This window comes from Phocoena phocoena, chromosome 1 (assembly GCF_963924675.1).
Source record: "Phocoena phocoena chromosome 1, mPhoPho1.1, whole genome shotgun sequence".
NCBI lineage: Eukaryota > Metazoa > Chordata > Mammalia > Artiodactyla > Phocoenidae > Phocoena > Phocoena phocoena.
Window position 1 is genome coordinate 124416347 of NC_089219.1, and position 20560 is coordinate 124436906.

Genomic DNA, 20560 nt, shown 5'->3' on the forward strand with positions numbered 1-20560 from the left:
ATTTTCAAGTATTATGAGCTACTATAAGCCCCTTCTCTCACAAAAATAACTCCTTTTTAAGAAGATAATTTCAACTATTTACATATTTGCTCTTGTGTGCACCATTGAACTTAACTAAGCTCTTGGTTCAAAGTTTCATGAAGTAGTTAGGAACATCACAGAATGTATAGAAAAAATTATATGATCTAGTTAACGAGTACTGTTATATAAAACTTAGATGGTTTTCATTAATGTTATACTACTCGATCAGTTATACTAATTTATACCAATTACTGATTAGTTGTACTAATTCAAACAAAGCTATGTAGTAGAGGTAGTTGGCAAATAAGAGTCAGTGCACGTACCATCTCCTCTTCATCTGTTAAGGCTGGCTGCTTGAACCTACTATTAGGGTTCTGAGGCCTCATGGCAAAGAATGTGATGGTCAACCAGTGATGGTAAATTTACACACCTGTGTGTGCCAAGTATTGATCTTTCTCAGTTTTCAAAGACAAAATGTAATCTTGCACCTTTTTCCAGAATACAGTGATAGCAATCTATATTCATTTATGTCTATCATCTATGTGTGTGGGTGTAGCCAGTTGAAATAGATACTTGTGAATTTGGAGGGAGGTTAGTGTTGGATTTGGGGGTCTTTTGTTAAGTTAATGAAATATACCCTTTAAAGAAAATACTAAGTAGGCTTTTTTATCTAGCTTCATGAAAGACCACCCCCTTATGATACATGTTCCAAGAACTTTCTGATTTACCTCCACGTTTCTGAAGTAAGGGCAAGTGCTAGTAACTCCATTTTGTAGATGAGGAAGTAGGCAAAAGAGAGCTGCCTGCCTCTAATCACTTTTATGTTTAGGCAGCTAACCATACCTTGATGGGTAATCCAGCGTTCTCCACTGTTTGTAATTGTTCCCACTTAAAGTGTTAGGTTATTTTATACGACTTACTCAGTCTTGCCTTTTTCTCTTTTTGTATTCATAGACTGGAAAAGTAAGAAGAGCTTTCCTGACTTTTTAATTACCAAACTACTCTCAGTTTTCAATGAATCAATTCAAAGAAAGAATGCAGTCTTTCTATACCTGGTAAATATTTTCTGCTAATAAAAGCTATTAATTTAGTGGCCTCTGATAAATCCAGGTGTTATGATGATTGCCTTTAATTTTGTGGAATGGCTATAAAAATGACTTAAATATATATATTTCATTTTTAACTCTGAAATTTGTTTGATATTTATTGATATAATTGAGTTATGCTTAGAATGCCTGTGCCCTAGCCCTCAATGGAAAATAGTTTAGGATTGCCCTAATACTTAGATTAGGCTCTGGTTTCTTTTGAAAAAGTTGTGAAATTAATGCAAATAGGGTAAATGTTAAGTATCATCTTTATCGTGATAATATAACATTAGCAATAATCCCTATGTGGTAGTTTAATAGAAGTTCTTTGTAAATAATAGTTTTATAAAATTAATCTATAATCAAAATATTATAACCTACATTTTACCAATGATGAAGTAACTTTTTTAAGGAAGTTCAGTGCTTCCTTAGCCAGTGTAGAGCTGAGATCAGAATCTAGACTCCTAGTCTCATGCCTTTTTTTAAGTACCTTAAATATAAATTAACATGCCTAAGGGAATAAACCACAGTGACATTTCATATGGATTTTCCTTTTGTGTAACTGAATATGTTACTGTAGCAACAGCAAAGAAGAAATGGTTTTATTTATTCTACGTAAAATATTTTATCTATTAACAATAATATTAACAACCACTAATTAACTACTAGGGGCCATTGAAGCTTTTGGATACATTTTGTTCAAATCTGAGGAGAACCCTTGGGAGTGTGGTTGCACCTGTTTTACAGATGAGGAAACTGAGGCTTAGGAAGGGTCATATAGTTTAGAATTTTAGAATTCTAGAACTGGAGTTTAAACACAGTTTTCTCTGATGTCAAAGCCTGTTACTAAACTATGAAGTCTGTTTATTTTTGGAATAAAAAGTTAATCGTAAATCCAACCTATCCCCTGTTTACTGATACTAATTATGGAATTATTTCCTCTCTTAATTCACCCATTCAAAAATCTGAGCACTTTAGAGACATACTGAGGTAGTGTAGAGAAACCATAAAACCGTGTCTTCCTCTGTAATGATTTTACCTATAGAAATCATATTAGCTATTTTATAATGTAATTTCAAGGTGTAAGTTTTATACCTCCTCGAAAAGTATATATTTGTATATTATAAATACATGTTTAAACTAAGCTACTTTGAGCAAGTCCAGAGGTATATTTAATGAGACTGAACATTTGTCTCTCCAGTGTTTTTACTTATTATAGTTGATCATCAAACAATGATTATTTTCCTAAAATATTTTTAAAACAGACCTTTCAAAATTAGTTGACACCCTTAATGAAAAAATTTTGATGTTATAGCAAAGAGTATTAGTCAGAAATTAAGACATTTCAAGTGTCTGGTTGGCTTTGGGATAAACAAAATCTGATTATCTTAAATGAAGATGTAATGATGGAAGTATAAAGAAAATTCCTCTTCTTTAGTAAGTGAGTTTGCCCAAACCAGGAGAATCTTTGCCTTAAAACCTGATTTATCCCTTGAAATTCACCTTTCCCCAGGAATCTTTCATTAAATTACCACCACGACCTGCCTGGCCAAAAGAGGGTGGGGGTGCACAGAATGTAGACAGTGAGATATAAAAAAGTACATTTTGTAGTAGCCCATGTCACATAACTGTTTTATTCCTGGTAATGTGGAGCTCTTATACCAAAGAATTGTAATTTATTTGCATTTTAATCTCTGCTATTCAAAATGAGAAATAATGTAAAGTAGATTTTCTGGTACCTTTCTGTTCTAGATGGTCATGTGTTAGAGCTTTATAAAAAGTGAGATACATTGACAAATTTTATTATTTTTTTAGTTAAATTCTAACTAACTGGAGCTTGTGAAGGTGGTATGAAATTTATTGATACAGTGACATTATGATGAGATTACAAAGTTATTAACTACCCTAAGTATTACTTGAAACTACTCATCATCCTCTGAGTAGAAGGGAAGGAGGTGAAGTAGGGCTGGGGCAGCAAACATTAATTGAATTCCTACTCTGTTGGATATATGCTATACACATCTACATGCATGCTTTCATTTTTAATATATGGAAAAGTACAGCGGTACAGGAAGTAGAGCAAAGAGAAGAAAGCATTATGCACAAATCTATGTCTTGGTTTTTTTTGGATGGTCAACTTGTTAAACCCTTCATATTCTTTTGTCCTCCACTTTTGGCCATCCCAGTGCTGTTGATTGTTTCCAGTGCTCTGAATCACAACTGCCTGGGATTGCTGTATAGTGCTTATGTGGCCAGAGGGGCATTAGTGGGTTTTCTTTCTTGGGGCGGGGGGCGGGTAGTTAGATTTTAAGTTTTCTGAAGACTATAGTTAGTTAACAGTACTGTATTATATATTTTAAAATTTGCTAAGAGGGTAGATCTTAGTTACTTGCTCTTGCCCCACACAAAAAAATTTTTAATTAAAAAACAGGGCGGGGGACACAAAGGAAACTTTTAAAGATGATGAATAAGTTTATGGCTTTAGTTGTAGTCTCACAGATGTATAATTTATCTCCAAACTTATCTAGTTTGTATACATTAAAGTTGTATATATTAAATACGTATGGCTTTTTGTATGTCAATCATATTGCAAAAAAAAGTTTTTAAAAAAGTTTTCAAAAGAGAAAACTCATACTTCTTAAGAAATGTTATTTAAAGATTAAAACATGAGAAAAAGGAAACCAAATTCTTCTTCAGCCATGTTCAGCTAATTCAAACATTAATAAAACTGTTCTTACCATGTACAGTAAAGATAATTTTCTGGCCTATGGATTAAAAGTCAGTTAAAAAACATGGAAATATTCAAAAGCATCACTTAAAATTTCTTGTTGTAACAGGAGAAAAATCTTGAGTAGTATTTATTGAATATTTATCAAGATATTAGAGTAATACAGTTATCATTTTTATAATTCCTGATTATTTTCAAAATAACTAATATTCTCATTTTAATTTTAAGAACAGTCTTGGGAGACAGCATAATCATTCCCATTTTTCAAATGATAAGGTTCAAATGTTGTGTTAAGTTTCCTAGGGATACTACAAACCAGGTGGCTTAAACAACAGCAATTTATTGTTTCATAGTTCTGGAGGCTAAAAATTCAAGATTAAGGTGTTGGCAATGTTGGTTCCTTCTAAAGGTTGTGAAGGAGAATCTGTACCATGCCTCTCTTCTTGTCTGCCCTCTGTATGTATCTGTCTCTGTGTTCAAATTTTCCTTTTTTGTAAGGACAGCAATAGCATTGGACTGGGGCTCATCCTAATGACCTCATCTTAACTTGATCATCTCCAAAGACCCTATTTCCAAATAAGGTCACATTCACAGATCCTGGGTATTCGCCTTTAACATCTTGGGCGAGACACAGTTCAACCCATAACAGATGTGACGTCCTTTGCTCAGGGTCTCCTAAGTGGGAAGTTTAGACATAACACATTGTAGTGCCACTAAAATAGTTTTAAAAGAACATGACAATATATCTATGACACCACATTTAAAATTCATTTTCTCATACTTTCTTATGCCTGGGTAGATTTTATTTAAAATTAACTGAGTTTCTAAAATATTTAATAGAGTTTTTGGTTGTAATGGATTTCAAGCTCTTTTTCTTTCTTTGGATAATAAATAAGTGATATGACACCAACGGTGGAAAGTTGTTCAATACTCAGTGCTTAGATCTGAGTATAAATTTTACTGAACTTCCATTAATTCAATGTAGAGCTTTAGAATGTAGATCCTTCATATTTTGAGATGTCCATCAGAATACTGTTTAATTTGTTTCAAGTGCACTCTCATGCTAGGTTATCTATACGTTTCACAATTCTGTAAGAATTACAGTGTTGCCAGTGTTAATACACATCTTGTGATCAGAAATTTCTGAGGAGTGGGGAGAGCAAGACTCCACTAGGATAATAAAACTGTGTATGGTAGTTTGTTGATCTCTTTTCGTTTTCCCTTTTTTCTTTGCTAAATCTTTCTTTTTCTTTTAAAATTATTTTAGACTTTTAGAAAAGTTGCAAAATAATACAAGTAACTTTTTCCCTGAACCTTTTGAGAGTAGGTCTCAGACTTGATGGTCCATCACTTCCAAATACTTCCGTGTATAATTCCTACAAATAAGGACATTCTTCTACATAGTCATGATACAAACATAAACTCAAGAAATTTACAATAATACATTACTATCAACTAATCCATAGACCATATCCAAATTTTTCTAGTTGTCTCAGAAATGCCCTTCATAGCAAAAGAATCCAATCCAGGATCATGCATTGCATTTAGTTGTCATGTTGTCTCTTTAGTATTCTTCTATCTTAGTCTTTCCTTGATTTGCAGCACAGAGTTTTGCACACAGAAAACCTTTTTAATTTGGATAAATTTTTCAGTTTATTTTTCAGTTTATCAATTTTTTTCTTTTATGGACTGTGCTCCTGGTGTCATGATTAAGCACTTTTCACCAAGCCCTACATCCTGAAAATTTTCTTCTGTTTTTATCCTAGTGTGAGGTTTAGGTTAAAGGTTCTTCCCCCACCCCTCCCCAAATCATTTGTCAAAAAGACTATTCTTCCTCCACTGAATTGCTTTTGTACTTTAGTCACAAATCTATTGGCTGTACTTGTGTGGATATTTCTGGGTTTTCTATTCTATTCCATTGATCAATGTGTCAGTGCCTCTACGGATCAAGCCCTGAGGTTTGATTCCTACAGCTATATAAAAAGGCTTAAAATTAAAGACTGATTCTTCCCACTTTATTTTTCTTTTTCAAAGTTTTCTTAGCTATTCTAATTAGCCCGCATTCCTGTATTAATTTGAGAATAATCTTATCTATTAAAATCTTAACAGAATTAACAGATAGATGCTACTATATATAAAACAGATAAGGAACAAGGACAATATCTTGTAATAAACTATAATGGAAAAGAATCTAAAAAAGAATACATATATATATATGCTTTTCAGCATATATATATATATATATATATATATATATATATATATATGTATCTCATTTTGCTGTACACCCAAAACTAACAACAATTGTACATGAGAATGTCAAATGGTACAGCCATTCTGGAAAATATTTGGAATTTTCTTTAAAACTAAATATATACTTGTCATATGACCAAGCAATCTCACTTCTGTGCATTTATCCCAGAGGAAAAAAAATTATGTCCACATAAAAATATGTACATGAATGTGCTTCGTATATTATAGATGAGAGTCAGATATGTCTTTTGCAAATACTTCCTCCCAGGGTGGAGCTTGTGATCCTATGTACATGCCATGTATGAATGTTTATAGCAGCTTTATTTGTAATGACCCCAAACTGGAAGCAACGAAAAAGTCCCTTAATTGGTGAATGGTTAGACAAACTATGGTACATCCATACCATGCACTACTCTGTTCAGCAATGAAAAGGAATAAACTGTTGATACACAGAATAACTTGGATGGGTCTTAAGGGCATTATGGTGAGTAAAAAATGCCAACTTCAAATGGTCATATACTGTATGATTCCATTTGTATAATCCCAAAATGACAAAATTAGAAAAATGGATGGCAGATGAGTGATTCTCAAGGATTAGGAATAGCCAGAGGGAGAGGAGTGGATATGCCTATAGTGGGGTAGCAGCAGGGAATTCTTTGTGAAAAAATAGTTCTGTATTTTGATTGCAGTGGTGGTTACATGAATCTACACACGTGACAGTAAAATAACATAGAACTTTACATATGCTCTATACCAGTTTCCTGGATTTGTACTGTTAGTTGTACGGTACTGTTAGTTATATAAGATGTAGTAACCAGTGGGGGAAACTGGATGAAGAGTACATGAGACCCGTCTCTATAAAGTCCTGTGAATTTCTAACTATTTCAAAGTAGAAAGTTAAAAACAAAAGAGAGGGATATTATCATTGCTATATGATTTCAGGGAAACAGATAGTTACTTGACAGTGAGGGGAATGAAGATCTGTGGTCATAACTTTTGAGCCTGTCTTTATAGCATAGATAGACTTTTCACTAGTTGATATAGGGAGGGAACGGTATTTCAGACAGTTTGAGAGTTAGTAAATATTTATGGAATGACTGCCACTGTACTGTTAATGGTAAGAGATATTAATAACATCCGATTAGTCTGAAGAACATTTTAATTAGTTTAGTGAAGGAGTATATCTTTAGATTTTGTATCTCATGTAGAACTTTGGGATACTTGTGTTACCTGTATTTTCACACAAATTTATGAAACCTGGGAGTAAGAGATAGAAAGAGAGAAGTCGCAAATTACCAATATCAGAAGTGAAACAAAATAGTTCAAAGGACGAATGACAATAAACAAAGCAGCATGTGGTTTTAAATAAAACAAAGCCTGTTTTTCATGGATTTAGTAAATGGAATCAGAGAAGAAGTCACATTCCATTTCTTGAAGTTAGAGAACTCTAATAGTAGCCAAGTATGTCAAGACAAATAATAGGCCTGTGTTAAAGCCATGTTGTCACCTGATCTTCCATGGAATTTTCACACTTTGTAACTCTGTATTTAGATGATTGCTTACTATTGAATTGTAAGCATTCTTTGGCTCAGCGTTGTAGACCCAGTTCCTATCCTGGTGTCTGGCAGCACTTAGTAAAATACTTGTTGAATGTGTTCATACATGAAATAAATGACTTTGCAAAACTCTTTACATTAGAACAAATAAAAGACAGTTATAGAAGTAAAGAAACAGGATGGTAAGATAGACTAGACAGAAAAATTTAGTGTAATGGTAAAACTTTAGTAAAGCTACACAAGATTTAAGCTTTTACAGCTTAGCAATTCAGGATTGGATTTTGTGATGTTGCTATGTTTGCTGAAAAGATGCCGGAGTGTTGGACTGAGCAGTAAATGAGCTATGGCATGGCTGTAGAAAAATAAGATAGCACAGGTTATGGAAGACACCAGAGCATGAGCCACTTAATACTAGCTGCTTTCTAGTGTGGTAGCTTCCTTAACAAACCACCTCTTAAATGACTGATCCAATTAACTGATGCCCTGAGAATTCCTGCTTGAAACATACTGATGATTCCCCGACAGCATGCTGAATGCCTCCTCCTTAGTATGTCTGTGCATATCTGCTGCTGCTGCTGAAGCTGTATGGATATCAGGAGTCATTTACATGTTTGTGCTCTCAAGCCTTTTCATGCTGGTTTATACTTATTTTAATCACACAGTTTAAATAATTATTATATAAATCAAGGGAAAGAGAAGTGATGTTTCTGTGAAAACTTAAGTTGAATGCTTTGAAAAGATCTGATAAAGGGTAATAAGTAAAAAAAAAAATACTGCTGAATTAGATGAGAACAAGGGAGCTGTAAAATATCAGGGATAAATTATTCTTAAAAAAAAAAAGTAAGTAAGAAGGAAAAAGATTCTGTACTCAGATTGCTTCACGTGTCTTTTAAAGCAGTTTTTCAGTCCATGGGTCATGAAATCAACTTAGGTTTAAATCAATTTAAAAAAAAGAAGAAATGTATTAGAACATATCAGTACATTACACCTAGGAAGGAGCATTGTTTCATGAAATTTTTCTTGAGTTTTTAATATTTATTTTATACACATACATAAAATGTGAAAATGTGATAAGCTTGAAAAACAAAGCTAAAGAAATTGAAACTGGAAATATTAGAGTGTGTGTTAAGGGCATGATGTATCCCAGAAAGAAGAGGAAATTCAAATTAGTGGACCCAAACTTAAAGCAAAGGCTTTAGTCCAACATCAAAAGGTTGGTGAATGAATGTATAGTTTTGTGCTTTATGTTAAAATGAAATGTTTAAGGTATGTATAAATGGTTTTATATTTAAGTTGACCTTTTTAATTGACCAGCAACTACAGATCTCTGTGTCATGTGGTAAGAGTTTCAGCATATTTTATTGTACTTATTTTCCTCTCATACTTCCGTATTATATACCCCCCACCCCCACTTTCTCTGCTACTTAATAGCTGTGTCACCTAAGAGTCATTCTCTAGGCCTCAGTTTACTTTTTGTGAAATAAGATTATCCTTCAGATCTCTTGTTATTTGGCAGTGCTTAATAGCCAAATTGATAAAGTAAGTTCTTTCTTGGTATTTGCCCATCTAAATTTTTAGTAAATGGTAGACATTCCATTTTGGGGGTTTTTTTGTTGTTGTTGCTGTTGTTTTAAGCACTGAAATCCCTGTATTGCAGCCTTAGGGGGCATCATTCACATATGCCAGTCAAAATGGCCATCAGTAATAAGTCTACAAATAATAAATGCTGGAGAGGGTATGGAGAAAAAGGAACCCTCCTACACTGTTGGTGGGAGTGTAAATTGGTATAGCCATTATGGGGAAAAGTATGGAGATTCCTTTCAAAACTAAAAATAGGGTTACCATATGATCCTGCAGTCCCATTCCTGGGCATATATCCCAAGAAAACTTAACTCAAAAAGGTACATGCACCTCAATGTTCATAGCAGCACTGTTTACAGTAGCCAAGACCTGGAAGCAACCTAAGTGTCCATCAGCAGATGAATAGATAAAGAAGATGTGATATATATACACAGTGGACATTACTCAGCCATTAAAAAGAATGAAATAATGCCATCTGTAGCAACATGGATGGACCTAGAGATTATCATATTAAGTAAAGTAAATCAGAGAAAGACAAATATCATATATCATTTATATGTGGAAACTTAAAAAATTCTATAGATGAACTTATTTACAAAACAAAAATAGACTCACAGACATAGAAAACAAACTTATGGTTACCAAGGGAGATGGGCGAGGGAGATAAATTGGAAATTTGGGGTTGGCATATACACAGTACTATGTATAAAATAGGTAAAAATCAAGGATGTACTGTATAGCACAGGGAACTATAATCAATATCTTGTAATAACCTTTAATGGGAAAGAATCTGAAAAAGATACATACATATCTGAATCACTTTGCTGTACATCTGAAACACTGTAAGTCAACCATACTTCAAAAAAAAAGTAAATTTCTTTTTAAAAAAAGAGTTTATTGGCCTGTTTTCCAATGGAAACAACCATTACCTCACTAATCAACTCCTAAACTAGGTCTTAAAGGAAAGCAATTTAATTGGATTAATTCATGCTGAAGTGTGAATAACAATCCTACAAACTTCCCAGAAATGGTTTTCCTTTTTAAAAGGGGTATTCTTTTTAGGTTAAGTTTTAATCTGATATTTCAGACAGAGGACCAAATGAGGTGAACATTTGAGACTTTGTGGGAAAAGCTCTTTCCCTCTTTCAGATCAGCTGTTCCACGGTTAAGGGACTGTAGAGGAGAAATGGTGGCCATCCCTCTCCCAGTCCAACTGTAGAAGGCCTGGACAACCTTCTAGTATTTAAGCCTGACTTCTAGAATGCACAAAGTACCTAGATCAAGAGTGGCAGGAGGGGAGTTTTCTCACCCCCACCATTGTGACCGAGTCAGCTGCCTGGGTAAGGTGAGGCTTCCTGTCACTCTGGATAGCTGCATCTCAGTGCTGCCTCCTTCTTTTGCCCCTCTCCCTCTTCCTGCAGTGAAGATAGTGAGTTGTGCAGCAGTGGGGAAGGAGGTCCCACTTTGCATAGTAACCTGTGTGAGTTAGTGAGCTATAGGCCTGCTGTGCAGAGACCCTGTGGGACTCTTGGCCTGAGGGGGAGGAGGATTATTATACTGCTGAAATCCTGCCCTGCAAGGTACCTTCCAGCAAATACTCCTTCGTTGGCAGTGATTGTCTGGCTGTCGCTATAAGTCATCCTTAACTAATGTATGAAAGACCTAATTGGCATAAGAAAGGTAGTTTAGAGGTTTTAACTGCATGCAGTAAGGTAGATGGTAGATGGTGAGATGCAGAGAGATTCTATGATAAATACAGGCAATAAATGTAAAATTTGATGAAGGCAAAAGAGGAAGGAAAGAAGCATTTATTCACATTCATCATTTCTTCTCATATTTTCCCACCAAGTAGAAGTTGTATAATCCAATACATTCTACCTTAAAAAACTCTTTTGAATTTTGTATTCTGTTCCATAATATATTCTTGATTGTTTTACTAAAAAGTATTATGATTCATTATTGAATAAAATCAATGTTCTTAAAGGATGCACCATGTTTATCGTGTCTTGAGGTCTTCCCTGGCACAACTACCTCATGCTCCAGTCCAGGGTCTAGTCTGAGAAGCACAAGCACATTTATCCGCACAGCAACCTCATGAAAAAGATAGTATCATTTTACAGATGAGAAAAGGAAGGTTCAAAGAGGGAAAGTCTCATGGGTACTACACGTCATTGTTAAATTTCTCCCCCAAACCCTCTCCTTTTATGGATTTTGTGGTTCTGTAAAACATAGAAAAACTAGCAGTATAAATAGAGTGCTGATCTAAAAGTTAAGAAAGGTTTTTGGTTCTGTTCCTAGCAAAGTTATTGACTTGCAGGGAAATCTTTTGAAGGTCCCTTATAGAAATGTTGTCTTTCATTTCCTCATATGCATGTTGAATTTAATTTCATCCTTAATGTTGGGAAAAGGTACATACATATTTTAAAAAATCAGACACTTGGCATCCTTGAAGATTAGTTCTAAATAAAAGCAATTGTTAATGGAATAATACCCTTGAGAACTCGCCTCAAGCCTAGTGCACTCTTCTGTGTATCCATACACCCTTGACTTTTAAACACAAAATTGTTGTCACCAATTATTGGCTTCCTTACTACACTGAAAGTAAGCTATTTTAGTCTGCTGCTTGATTCAAGCCCCCCATGCCTACCAGTTCCTTAAATGTATAACTTGTCCATAGGTATAATAGTAGCCAAGAGCTCAAATTTTAATGTCAGCAAAATCTGGTTTTAAATCCTGACTCCAGATTATTAGTGTGACATTAGATAAACTACTTCAGCTCTCTGTGCCTCAGTTTCCTTATTTTAAAAGGGGGGTAATAATGCCTATTTCATGGGTTTTTACAAATCTCCTGAATTGTCTATGATGATAACATTGGAATGTTGTCATACGGTAATGCCTAAAAAATTTGGGGTTGATGTTTTACCTTGTAAATTCACTTTAAATAAATATATTCTTTTGTAAGTATTCTGAGTCTATAGATTCATATACATTAAATGAAATTTACTTGAAAATACTAATTCTACAATTTACATGACCCATTTTTTGATGATTGATATTATAAATAACAGACTGTCGTACACTTTAGATTGATTCTGATGGGGGAAGAATATTGTATGATATGTGGTATTCAACTAATCTATTTGGTTAATTTGGTAGTATAAAAGCATTTGTAGATAATGAATTTTCATACTCTGGAAGATAATTTTATAGATCCTACACTGCTTCCGGATTTATACTGGTGCCTCGTTTTAAAGTAGGACTTTCACCTGACAGTGTATGTTAATATTCGGAAAATTCTCTGTCAGTAGGCTAGCACCATCTTGACAGCCCTATGTTCTGCTTCTACCTTGCTAATTGTTTCCTTGGGATTATTTGGATTGTGTAGAAAGCTTTTTGCAAATCCCCTTATTACTGAAGTCATTGTTGCCAGCAGGAATAAGATTAAAGGTGCTTAAGACTGTAGAGTTGTTTCTAATTTGTACGTGTCATTTCAGTGGCATTTTAACAGAACTCTGTCTCCTGTCCCTCCCTTCTCCCCCGGTACTATCTCAAGTTAGGTCCAAGAAGCCAGGCCATTGGAAGAAATCTCATTTTATCCTCCTAATTATTATGCTGGCACTCAGGAGATAATTTTTCCCTTCATGCACTGCCAATTAATATGCAAATGGACTGATAAATATTTATGCAATGATTTAAATTATGCAGGGAGTGCTTTCAGTGTATTCTGTAAATGAATTGTTCGTGGACTTCAAAGTACTGGCTGCTGTGCTAACGAGGAGAGATTTGCATAAGGCCCTAATCACGCGCATACTGATAAAGCTTCATTATGGAAACTGCCAGCTGCAATCTTTGTTTCTATTTTATTACAAAAAGAGGAACTTTTCATGCTTCAGTTGCCTTGACAATGTCAGTCCTAGCTGGTAGGAGAGGCTAAAACTCCTGTGAGCAACTGAAGTTTCCTTATTCAGTTGAAGATTGCTATGGTGTAACTGAAGTTGTATTTCGCTTCTCCCCCAATCCACTTTCCACCTCCCACCCTTGTTCTTTTAAGAATATAGTGTAGATTTGTTAGAAATAATAGTACCTTCTTTCCCCTACCCCAAACCGCTACCTGTTTCTTCCTTGCTTTGGACTGTCTGAACCTCTAGAAGATTTCACAGCAATGCTGGACTGCAGTGACTATGTTCTAGGTGGGTACCAGCACGGTTCTTTCTTATAAGCTTTAATATGGAAATAGCATGTGTGGAGTTGACTATGCATAAATGCTTAATCGCATATGCAACCAACTCGGGGGAGGGGGGAGAAGTGGATTGAGCTGGGAAGGAGGAAAGCATTTGCAAAGCACAAGCCTGCTTGAATTTGCAGTAGGTCCCTCCCTACCGCTAGCTCTTCTGGTTCAGAGGATATTTTCAGTAAATAGTGTGGATTTAGAGTTCAACTGGAATGGAGGACATTTTTGCTTTTTGGAAATTTCTATTGAGAGCATTTCATGTAGTTCTAAAAACAGTCTAAATCTGAAACAAGGTACAAAGTGTACCTAAATAATATGTACATATTAATTTAAAAAGTTTTGCATACCGAATGTGAATGTCTTCTATAAAAAATGCCTAGTGAAAAGTAAGATGGAGCCATAGTGCATAGTTGTTCCCATAAATGCTAATGCAGAAGGTAATTGGAATGGTTACTGCAATAGGACTGTTGATCAATTTCCAGATTTTAGAAACTGTTAACTGTTTTCAAATTTTGGCTAATACTAGCCTTTTTTATTTAAAAAAAAAATCAACTTCTGTTCTTCAGGAAATAATTTTTAAGTGTTGGAAAGCCTGTTTTTAGAGTTTTTCCTTTAGAACAACAAGATTTGGGGAGGGGGATGTGTGGCTTGAATATATAAACTCTCTTTGGTGATTAAGATTTAAAATAGATTGAGGCACTTTGTTTTTTAGACTTACTGTGACCATGGTGGCCATATTTTGTGTTGAGTTTTTTCGGTTTGTATGCAAAATTGTTGAAACCTCTTTGGGTTACTCTGGTCACCTCTCCAGGTGATGATAAGAATTCCAGGTCTCTGATATCTTAGTTTTAAAACCTCTACAAATGATTTTTTTTTCCTGTAGGTAATTTTTCCTGCTTGAAAAATTGAGGCTGCCCCCCATCACCATCACAGTAGCTCTGGATAAAATAAAGTGATAGTTCTGAAAATGTTTGAATTTTTAGCTGGAAGGCATGGGCTAAACCCAGGGTAGTACTAATACTTGTACAGCATGATAAAAATCACTATTAAAAGGGTGAATGACTAAAATAACAAACTGATGTCAAGAATTCAATCCAAGAGCAACCTGTAGACTGTGTATTAGACTCATACAGTCAGTTCAGTGTGCCCAGAGGGAAAAAACAAACTTCACATATCAAAAAAAGAACTTACTTGTATTTACTCTTTTACATCTACTAAGTTGGGAACTCAAGAAAGGAAAGGAAAGTACCTTTCTGAAATATTTTTAGCATTATATTTTAGAATTAGACATTATATCTGTAATTTTCAGTTCACAGTAAATATCATTTAAACATTCTTCCATTCCATTCCAGTGTACAACATCCATAGTTGTTCAATTAATCAGGATTTGGTTTTATTTATTTTTGCGTATGTGTATTAAACTCTTGACAGTTTGATAGAAAATGCATAGAAGATTCACATAGAATACCTGTGACATAATTTTTAATTTTTAGATGTGGAAATCAGGGTATGAGTTGTGCAGGTCATGACTTGTTGAGAATTATGCCTACAGCTTTGTTTTTATGGTATGTGGAAAACATTGTTACCCTTCTGATGAATGTTAACTGCTTCATCATTTTTTCCCACTTTCTTTTAAAATACATTCTAAAGGAAGCATTGAGCAGCATGTATGCTTAATGGTGTATTCTATTACATTTGTTGTGGTTTTTGTTGACTTTCATAAGATTTTGGTTAAGTCATTCAGAAAGCTGATGTTTACTAAGCTGTACACCTGTTCCTTTCAAACCTTAGTATGCTTTCAGATGATATTTAAATTCTTCTGTAGGGGGAAGGAAGTTATAGAACTACCCTCATTTATGACCACAGACATACAAATTTGAACCATTTGAACATGTGAAGAACAAAACAAATATATGATAGAACTGCTTAAGCCCATAAGGCAAGCATTTGTTTCAAAAACTATTTAAAAAGCTATTACACAGCTTCCAGGTTGGAAATGAAATTTATGAGAGAAGGATTCTTGATCTTTCTCATCAGTTATGCATGTGGATAAAGTAACCATGGACAACATGGTTGGGACTACTAATGATTGTTTTGATTTTCTAGTTAAACATTTAAGCAGATGACAAAATGGGCTGTTCAGTCAAAAAATTGAATATAATATATAGTTTAAGTATTATTCTCTGCTAATAATTATAGTTAAATGGTTCTTAACCCATTGAGGGAAAAGGTAGAGCTTGCTTGATAGTAAACTTCTTTGACTATAAATATGCTAAGTTTGAGTTCACAGGAGAAGTAGAATAAGATACCTATTAAATGTATAGCTTTTACCCTTTAGGAGAGGTAGAAGAAAAGCAGACTTGTTCTTGTCTTTCCTCTTGCATATCTTCTAGGATACTTAATATTGCTTGATGAAAATGTATTACTATGAAAGCATTCATTTAGGATATCAAGGCAGTATAATTTTTAACTGGGTGTGGTTGTGATTTAATTTTGCAGTTATTAGATGTATCTGTTATGCCTTGTAGTCCAGCTTCTTGTACTGGTTTATGATTGAGGTTTGAATTCGATATATTCTCACTTTGACGCATGTTTAATTTGTTTTGGGGCAGGGGGTGGGGAGTAAATATGGAGATACTTTTCTTAGACATGTTTTCATTTTATTCTGTTAGGTTGAGGTATTGTCCAGTCTGTAATCAAGATTACCAGTAGATTATTTAGGTTACAATTAATGAATATCTTTACTTATGAAAAAAGAAACTTTATTTGGGAATAACATATTTTACTTTGTGAGGTACTTCTCTCCTCCTCCCTGCCCCAACTTTGTTTATTTAATATACTTTATGCTTCATATTATAAAACATTTTTCCTCTTTTTTATACTATACTCTATTATAATTTTTTTGCAGGTTAGATTTCTGTTATTTCTCTTGGCAGAATCTTAAGGTTCTTTAGAAAGACAATTTATTTGTGGATCACTTCAGAGTTAAGGGAATCCTGAATTTCTTTCAGATAAAATTTTGTTATAGTTTGCAATGTTTTAATGTTGATACCATCTCTCCTTGAACTGTAGGACTGTAACAATAGTCAATATTCTTGACCTTTTCCTTTGCCACAATTTTGCCTCCCTAACCACATCCCCAATATTTTCAAAACCTATTCTCTTCTGATTTATTGCAGACTCAAGAATGAACAATCCGTCAGAAACCAGTAAACCATCTATGGAGAGTGGAGATGGCAACACAGGTACAAGATCGTTCTCAGATCCAGCTTTTTAATTAGATGTAATAGAGCTAAAAGAAGAAACTTACCATTTAACTGTGACTTGTATTCGGTGAATAAAGACCAATTTGAGTATTGAAGTTGTCAAATATTAGCTAATATTTGCAGGAACTGGGATTGTATTGACTTAAGATTATCTAACTTCTGCAGATTGTTTCATCTTTTGCTGCCATATATCAGAGAAACTACAGAGTAGTTGAGAGACTAGTCCTTTGGGTCCGTTAGTTCTGGGAATGACTTACTAGCCACTTACTAAGCTGTGTGACTTCAGGCAGTTTCCCCAGTCTTTTTGAAAAGGACTTAATTTGTTCACCTATAAAATGGGGATAATAAATTTCATAAGTCATTGTGAGTATTAAAGGAAATGTGTTAAGCATGGTGCCAGCTACACAGCCATTCAAAAAGTTGAATGGCTATAACAAAAAAGTTGCTCTTGTTATAGGTGTTAATCAAAATGGGAAATCTTATCCACATTCAGTATAAATTGTATTGAAGTAATGGTATTGTGAGTAGATAAAAACACACACCTGTGTCTAATACATCCTTTTATTTCATAATTTTTTAAAAAAAATTTACACTTGATTAAACCCTGTATCAAGAGAAAATTAATACCATAAAAATGAGGAAACTGAGGCCCCCATGGGAGGAAGGTGAGTCTGTAAAGGATAGATTGTCTCCACAGCCCATACTCGACATTTGACTATGTATCTTTATCAACCATTTAAGAAGGGAATTATGGGCAGGGATACCCAGAAAGTAATAGTTTCACTAGGTTTTTACTAGCAGAGAGCGTTGCCTCTTTGACTCGTGATTTTTAAAATGCCTAACCATGAGAGATAGTAAAAATGAGAGTCATTCTTGGAGACTGTCTTTGTTTTCCACCCCTACTGGCCATAACACCTTTTAATTTGAAGTAAATGAGTTGAACCAATGCAGCAGCTTCCTGCCTACATATCTTTCGTTTAAAATTTTTTGGTACCTGGAGGTACTTGTTAATCTTTTAATCTTTAAAGCATACCTGCCTCTTTATGTGAAACTGAGCAGTGGGGCTTCCTGCTGTATTTAACATGTCTCTCAAGTTACTCCAACTGAGGCTAGCCAGGTAGGCTGCTGTAAATACATCCCGCGAAGGGGAGGGGCAGCATTCTGTTCTGTCTGAAGTGTCAGCCAGTCTCCTTTCTGTCCCCTGTTTGGGCTCCGCCTTGCATTTTTTTGTAGCCGCAGTCCCTCTGCCAGTATTGTGGCCATCTAGCTTAGGTGTGGGACTTGTTTGCAGAGAGAAATAGGGCGGTTGATCCCATTAAGACGCTAGAAGAGAGTGAGCAGGACACCCATGCCTAAAGGATTCAGATTCAAAGAAGAGGCATGTATTTCTAAGGGAAGAGAAACAGACTCAGAATGATTGGAGAACACTGAAAAAACACTATATCGGATTCCTTGGGAATCCATTACTATAATAGAAGTTTCAGTAGCTACCATTTATTGAGCACCACATTTAATAAAACCCTGATGACATGTTTTTAAAAACCTTAAGCACTGTATGCATTACCTGAGTTTTGAGTTCTTATGGCAGCCCTGCAAGTTAGGTATTATTTCAAGGAATAGGAAATTGAGGCACAAAACCAGCCGGGAAATAAAGGCAGGATTAGGATTTACACCCTGCACATGGTTTCTCCCATGAACTGTAATAAAATAAAACTGAAAATTTAAGCAAAGCTTTGTATATATATATATTTGGGTCTAAAACCATTTATAGAGCTATGTAAGACAAATTCTAGCTGGAACACTTGCTGAAACAGTTCCATGAATTTCTTGCCCTGTTTTAATATGGATTGCATGGCAGACGCATTCACCATAGAGCTAAGCGCTATGAATTTAGATATTTTACTTTTTAATGTCTCTAAGACTCTGATTTTGTGGCTGAAAACTAGTGCTTTCTTAGACTTTTTTATTTCCACCAGCAGCAGTGGTAGTTGATTTTACAAATAGGGAAAATCTTTATTCCTTTTTCACAAGAATTACTGCTAATGAAATAAGAGAAATTGGATCAAACATGAGATGACCAGCCATCCTAACTCTGGAGCGTGGTGACTCACTTTCTGTATGTTGACTGAAGCATTTGTTGCCTTTATAAAATTACACATTACTTCCATATTATGGGCTTTTACATTCACTTGAGGATAACCTTGAATGTCTAGTTTCTCAAATGTTAAGGGTCTGTCATTGTGTTCTTAGCATTTCCCACTGATGTCAGTTGGTTAGCTTAGGAACATAAAAATACATTTGAGTTCCAGTTTGCATACTAAGTATCATGTCTGATACATTAGATGTAAAATTACAGTCTACTGGGACTTCCCTGGTGGTCCAGTGGTTAAGACTATGCGCTACCACTGCAGGGGGCGAGGGTTCAATCCCTGGTTGGGGAACTAAGATCCCACATGCCGTTCAGTGCAGTCAAAAAATAAAAAATAATAAAATAAAATTACAGTTTATTCAGATAATTACTTGCTTATAAATGTATTTTTATTTTAAAATATAACTAACAAACCTGCAGATTGCTTAACTGTAAAGAATATATGGGTTCTTAGTTTTTGTTGGTTTATGAATAACAAAACTTTTCAATGGAAAGAACACTAGCATTATAATAAAACCAAAGTTTCACATTTTCTGGATTCAGAATACTTTCGTGTAGACTACAACAATTTTAAACATTTCAGGAAAAAATAATTTTTGATTTTGTGACATTTCAAGAGAATGGTATTATAAAGTTAAGATTGTATTTGATACGTTACTTCTTTGCCTTTCTCCAACCAGAGTGATTTATTTAGGTTGAGCAGCTAAATCTGACAATGCGCTTTTGTCAAAGAGCCCTTATATGTTCACAGAAAATCTGTTGCTTAGGTTTATTCATTTATTTAAGTCTGTGCCTGTCCTATATGTAAAATACTATACTTGGTGTTATTAAAAGATGTTAATGCAAATAAATGAGATACCCTCAGTCTTTGAAGAGTTAGCAATCCATTAGAGATGAGACAGATACGCAGGTGACGGATTCAGGGTAATTCAAGAGAAGGTTATTCAAGAAGAGGTATAGGAAAGTACCATAGTGGTATTTCTTTGAGGAAATTTGAGTATGTTCATAGGCCAGGTGGAAGGAACCACCAGAGAGAAAGGAATTAAAGAAAAACAACTGGGCTTCCCTGGTGGCGCAGTGGTTGAGAGTCCGCCTGCCGATGCAGGGGACACGGGTTCGTGCCCCGGTCTGGGAGGATCCCACATGCCGCGGAGCGGCTGGGCCCGTGGGCCATGGCCGCTGAGCCTGCGCGTCCGGAGCCTGTCCTCCGCAACGGGAGGGGCCACAGCAGTGAGAGGCCCGCGTAACGCATAAAAAAAAAAAAAAAAAAAGAAAAACAACTGACGGAACTGAGGTAGGGGAAGGAGTTAGGATCAAAAGTACAGAATGGAGGGTTAACTTTGAAAATGGAAAAGGATATACCCTTTTTTTATATTGGGGAGAAGAAGCTAAGATCAAACAATGACAGAAAATTGAGGTGGAAAGGGGAAGGAAAATGAGGAATAATTCATGTCAGATTGTTCCATTTTTCTTATTTCTCTTTTAAGTAGTTGAGGCGGTCATCGGAGGGGAAGGCAAAGATAATAGTAGTAATAATAGCAGCAGTTACCATTTGTTGAGTTCTTACTATATGTGCACGGCTAGCTGCTTTATTATATACACTTCATAATTGTTAAAATACTCTTATAAGGTAAATAGTATTATGCCTATTTTACAGATAAGGGAAATAAATTCAGAACTGTTTAGTAAT

General features: G+C 34.9%; 1 protein-coding gene across 3 annotated transcripts in view; it reads left to right on the top strand.

Moving 5' to 3' along the window:
- The window catches only part of POU2F1 (POU class 2 homeobox 1), a 171373-nt gene that overhangs the window by 75044 nt on the left and 75769 nt on the right, over window positions 1-20560 (top strand). Inside the window, exons 2-3 of one of the 3 annotated variants that reach the window (XM_065894807.1) lie at window positions 976-1076; window positions 16635-16700. In XM_065894807.1, the coding sequence (XP_065750879.1) occupies window positions 16643-16700 (58 nt within the window). In that variant the 5' untranslated portion in view covers window positions 976-1076; window positions 16635-16642. Of the gene's footprint in view, window positions 1-975; window positions 1077-13386; window positions 13415-16634; window positions 16701-20560 lie in introns of those variants that run through there. The other 2 variants (XM_065894802.1, XM_065894794.1) reach the window with 2 other exon arrangements.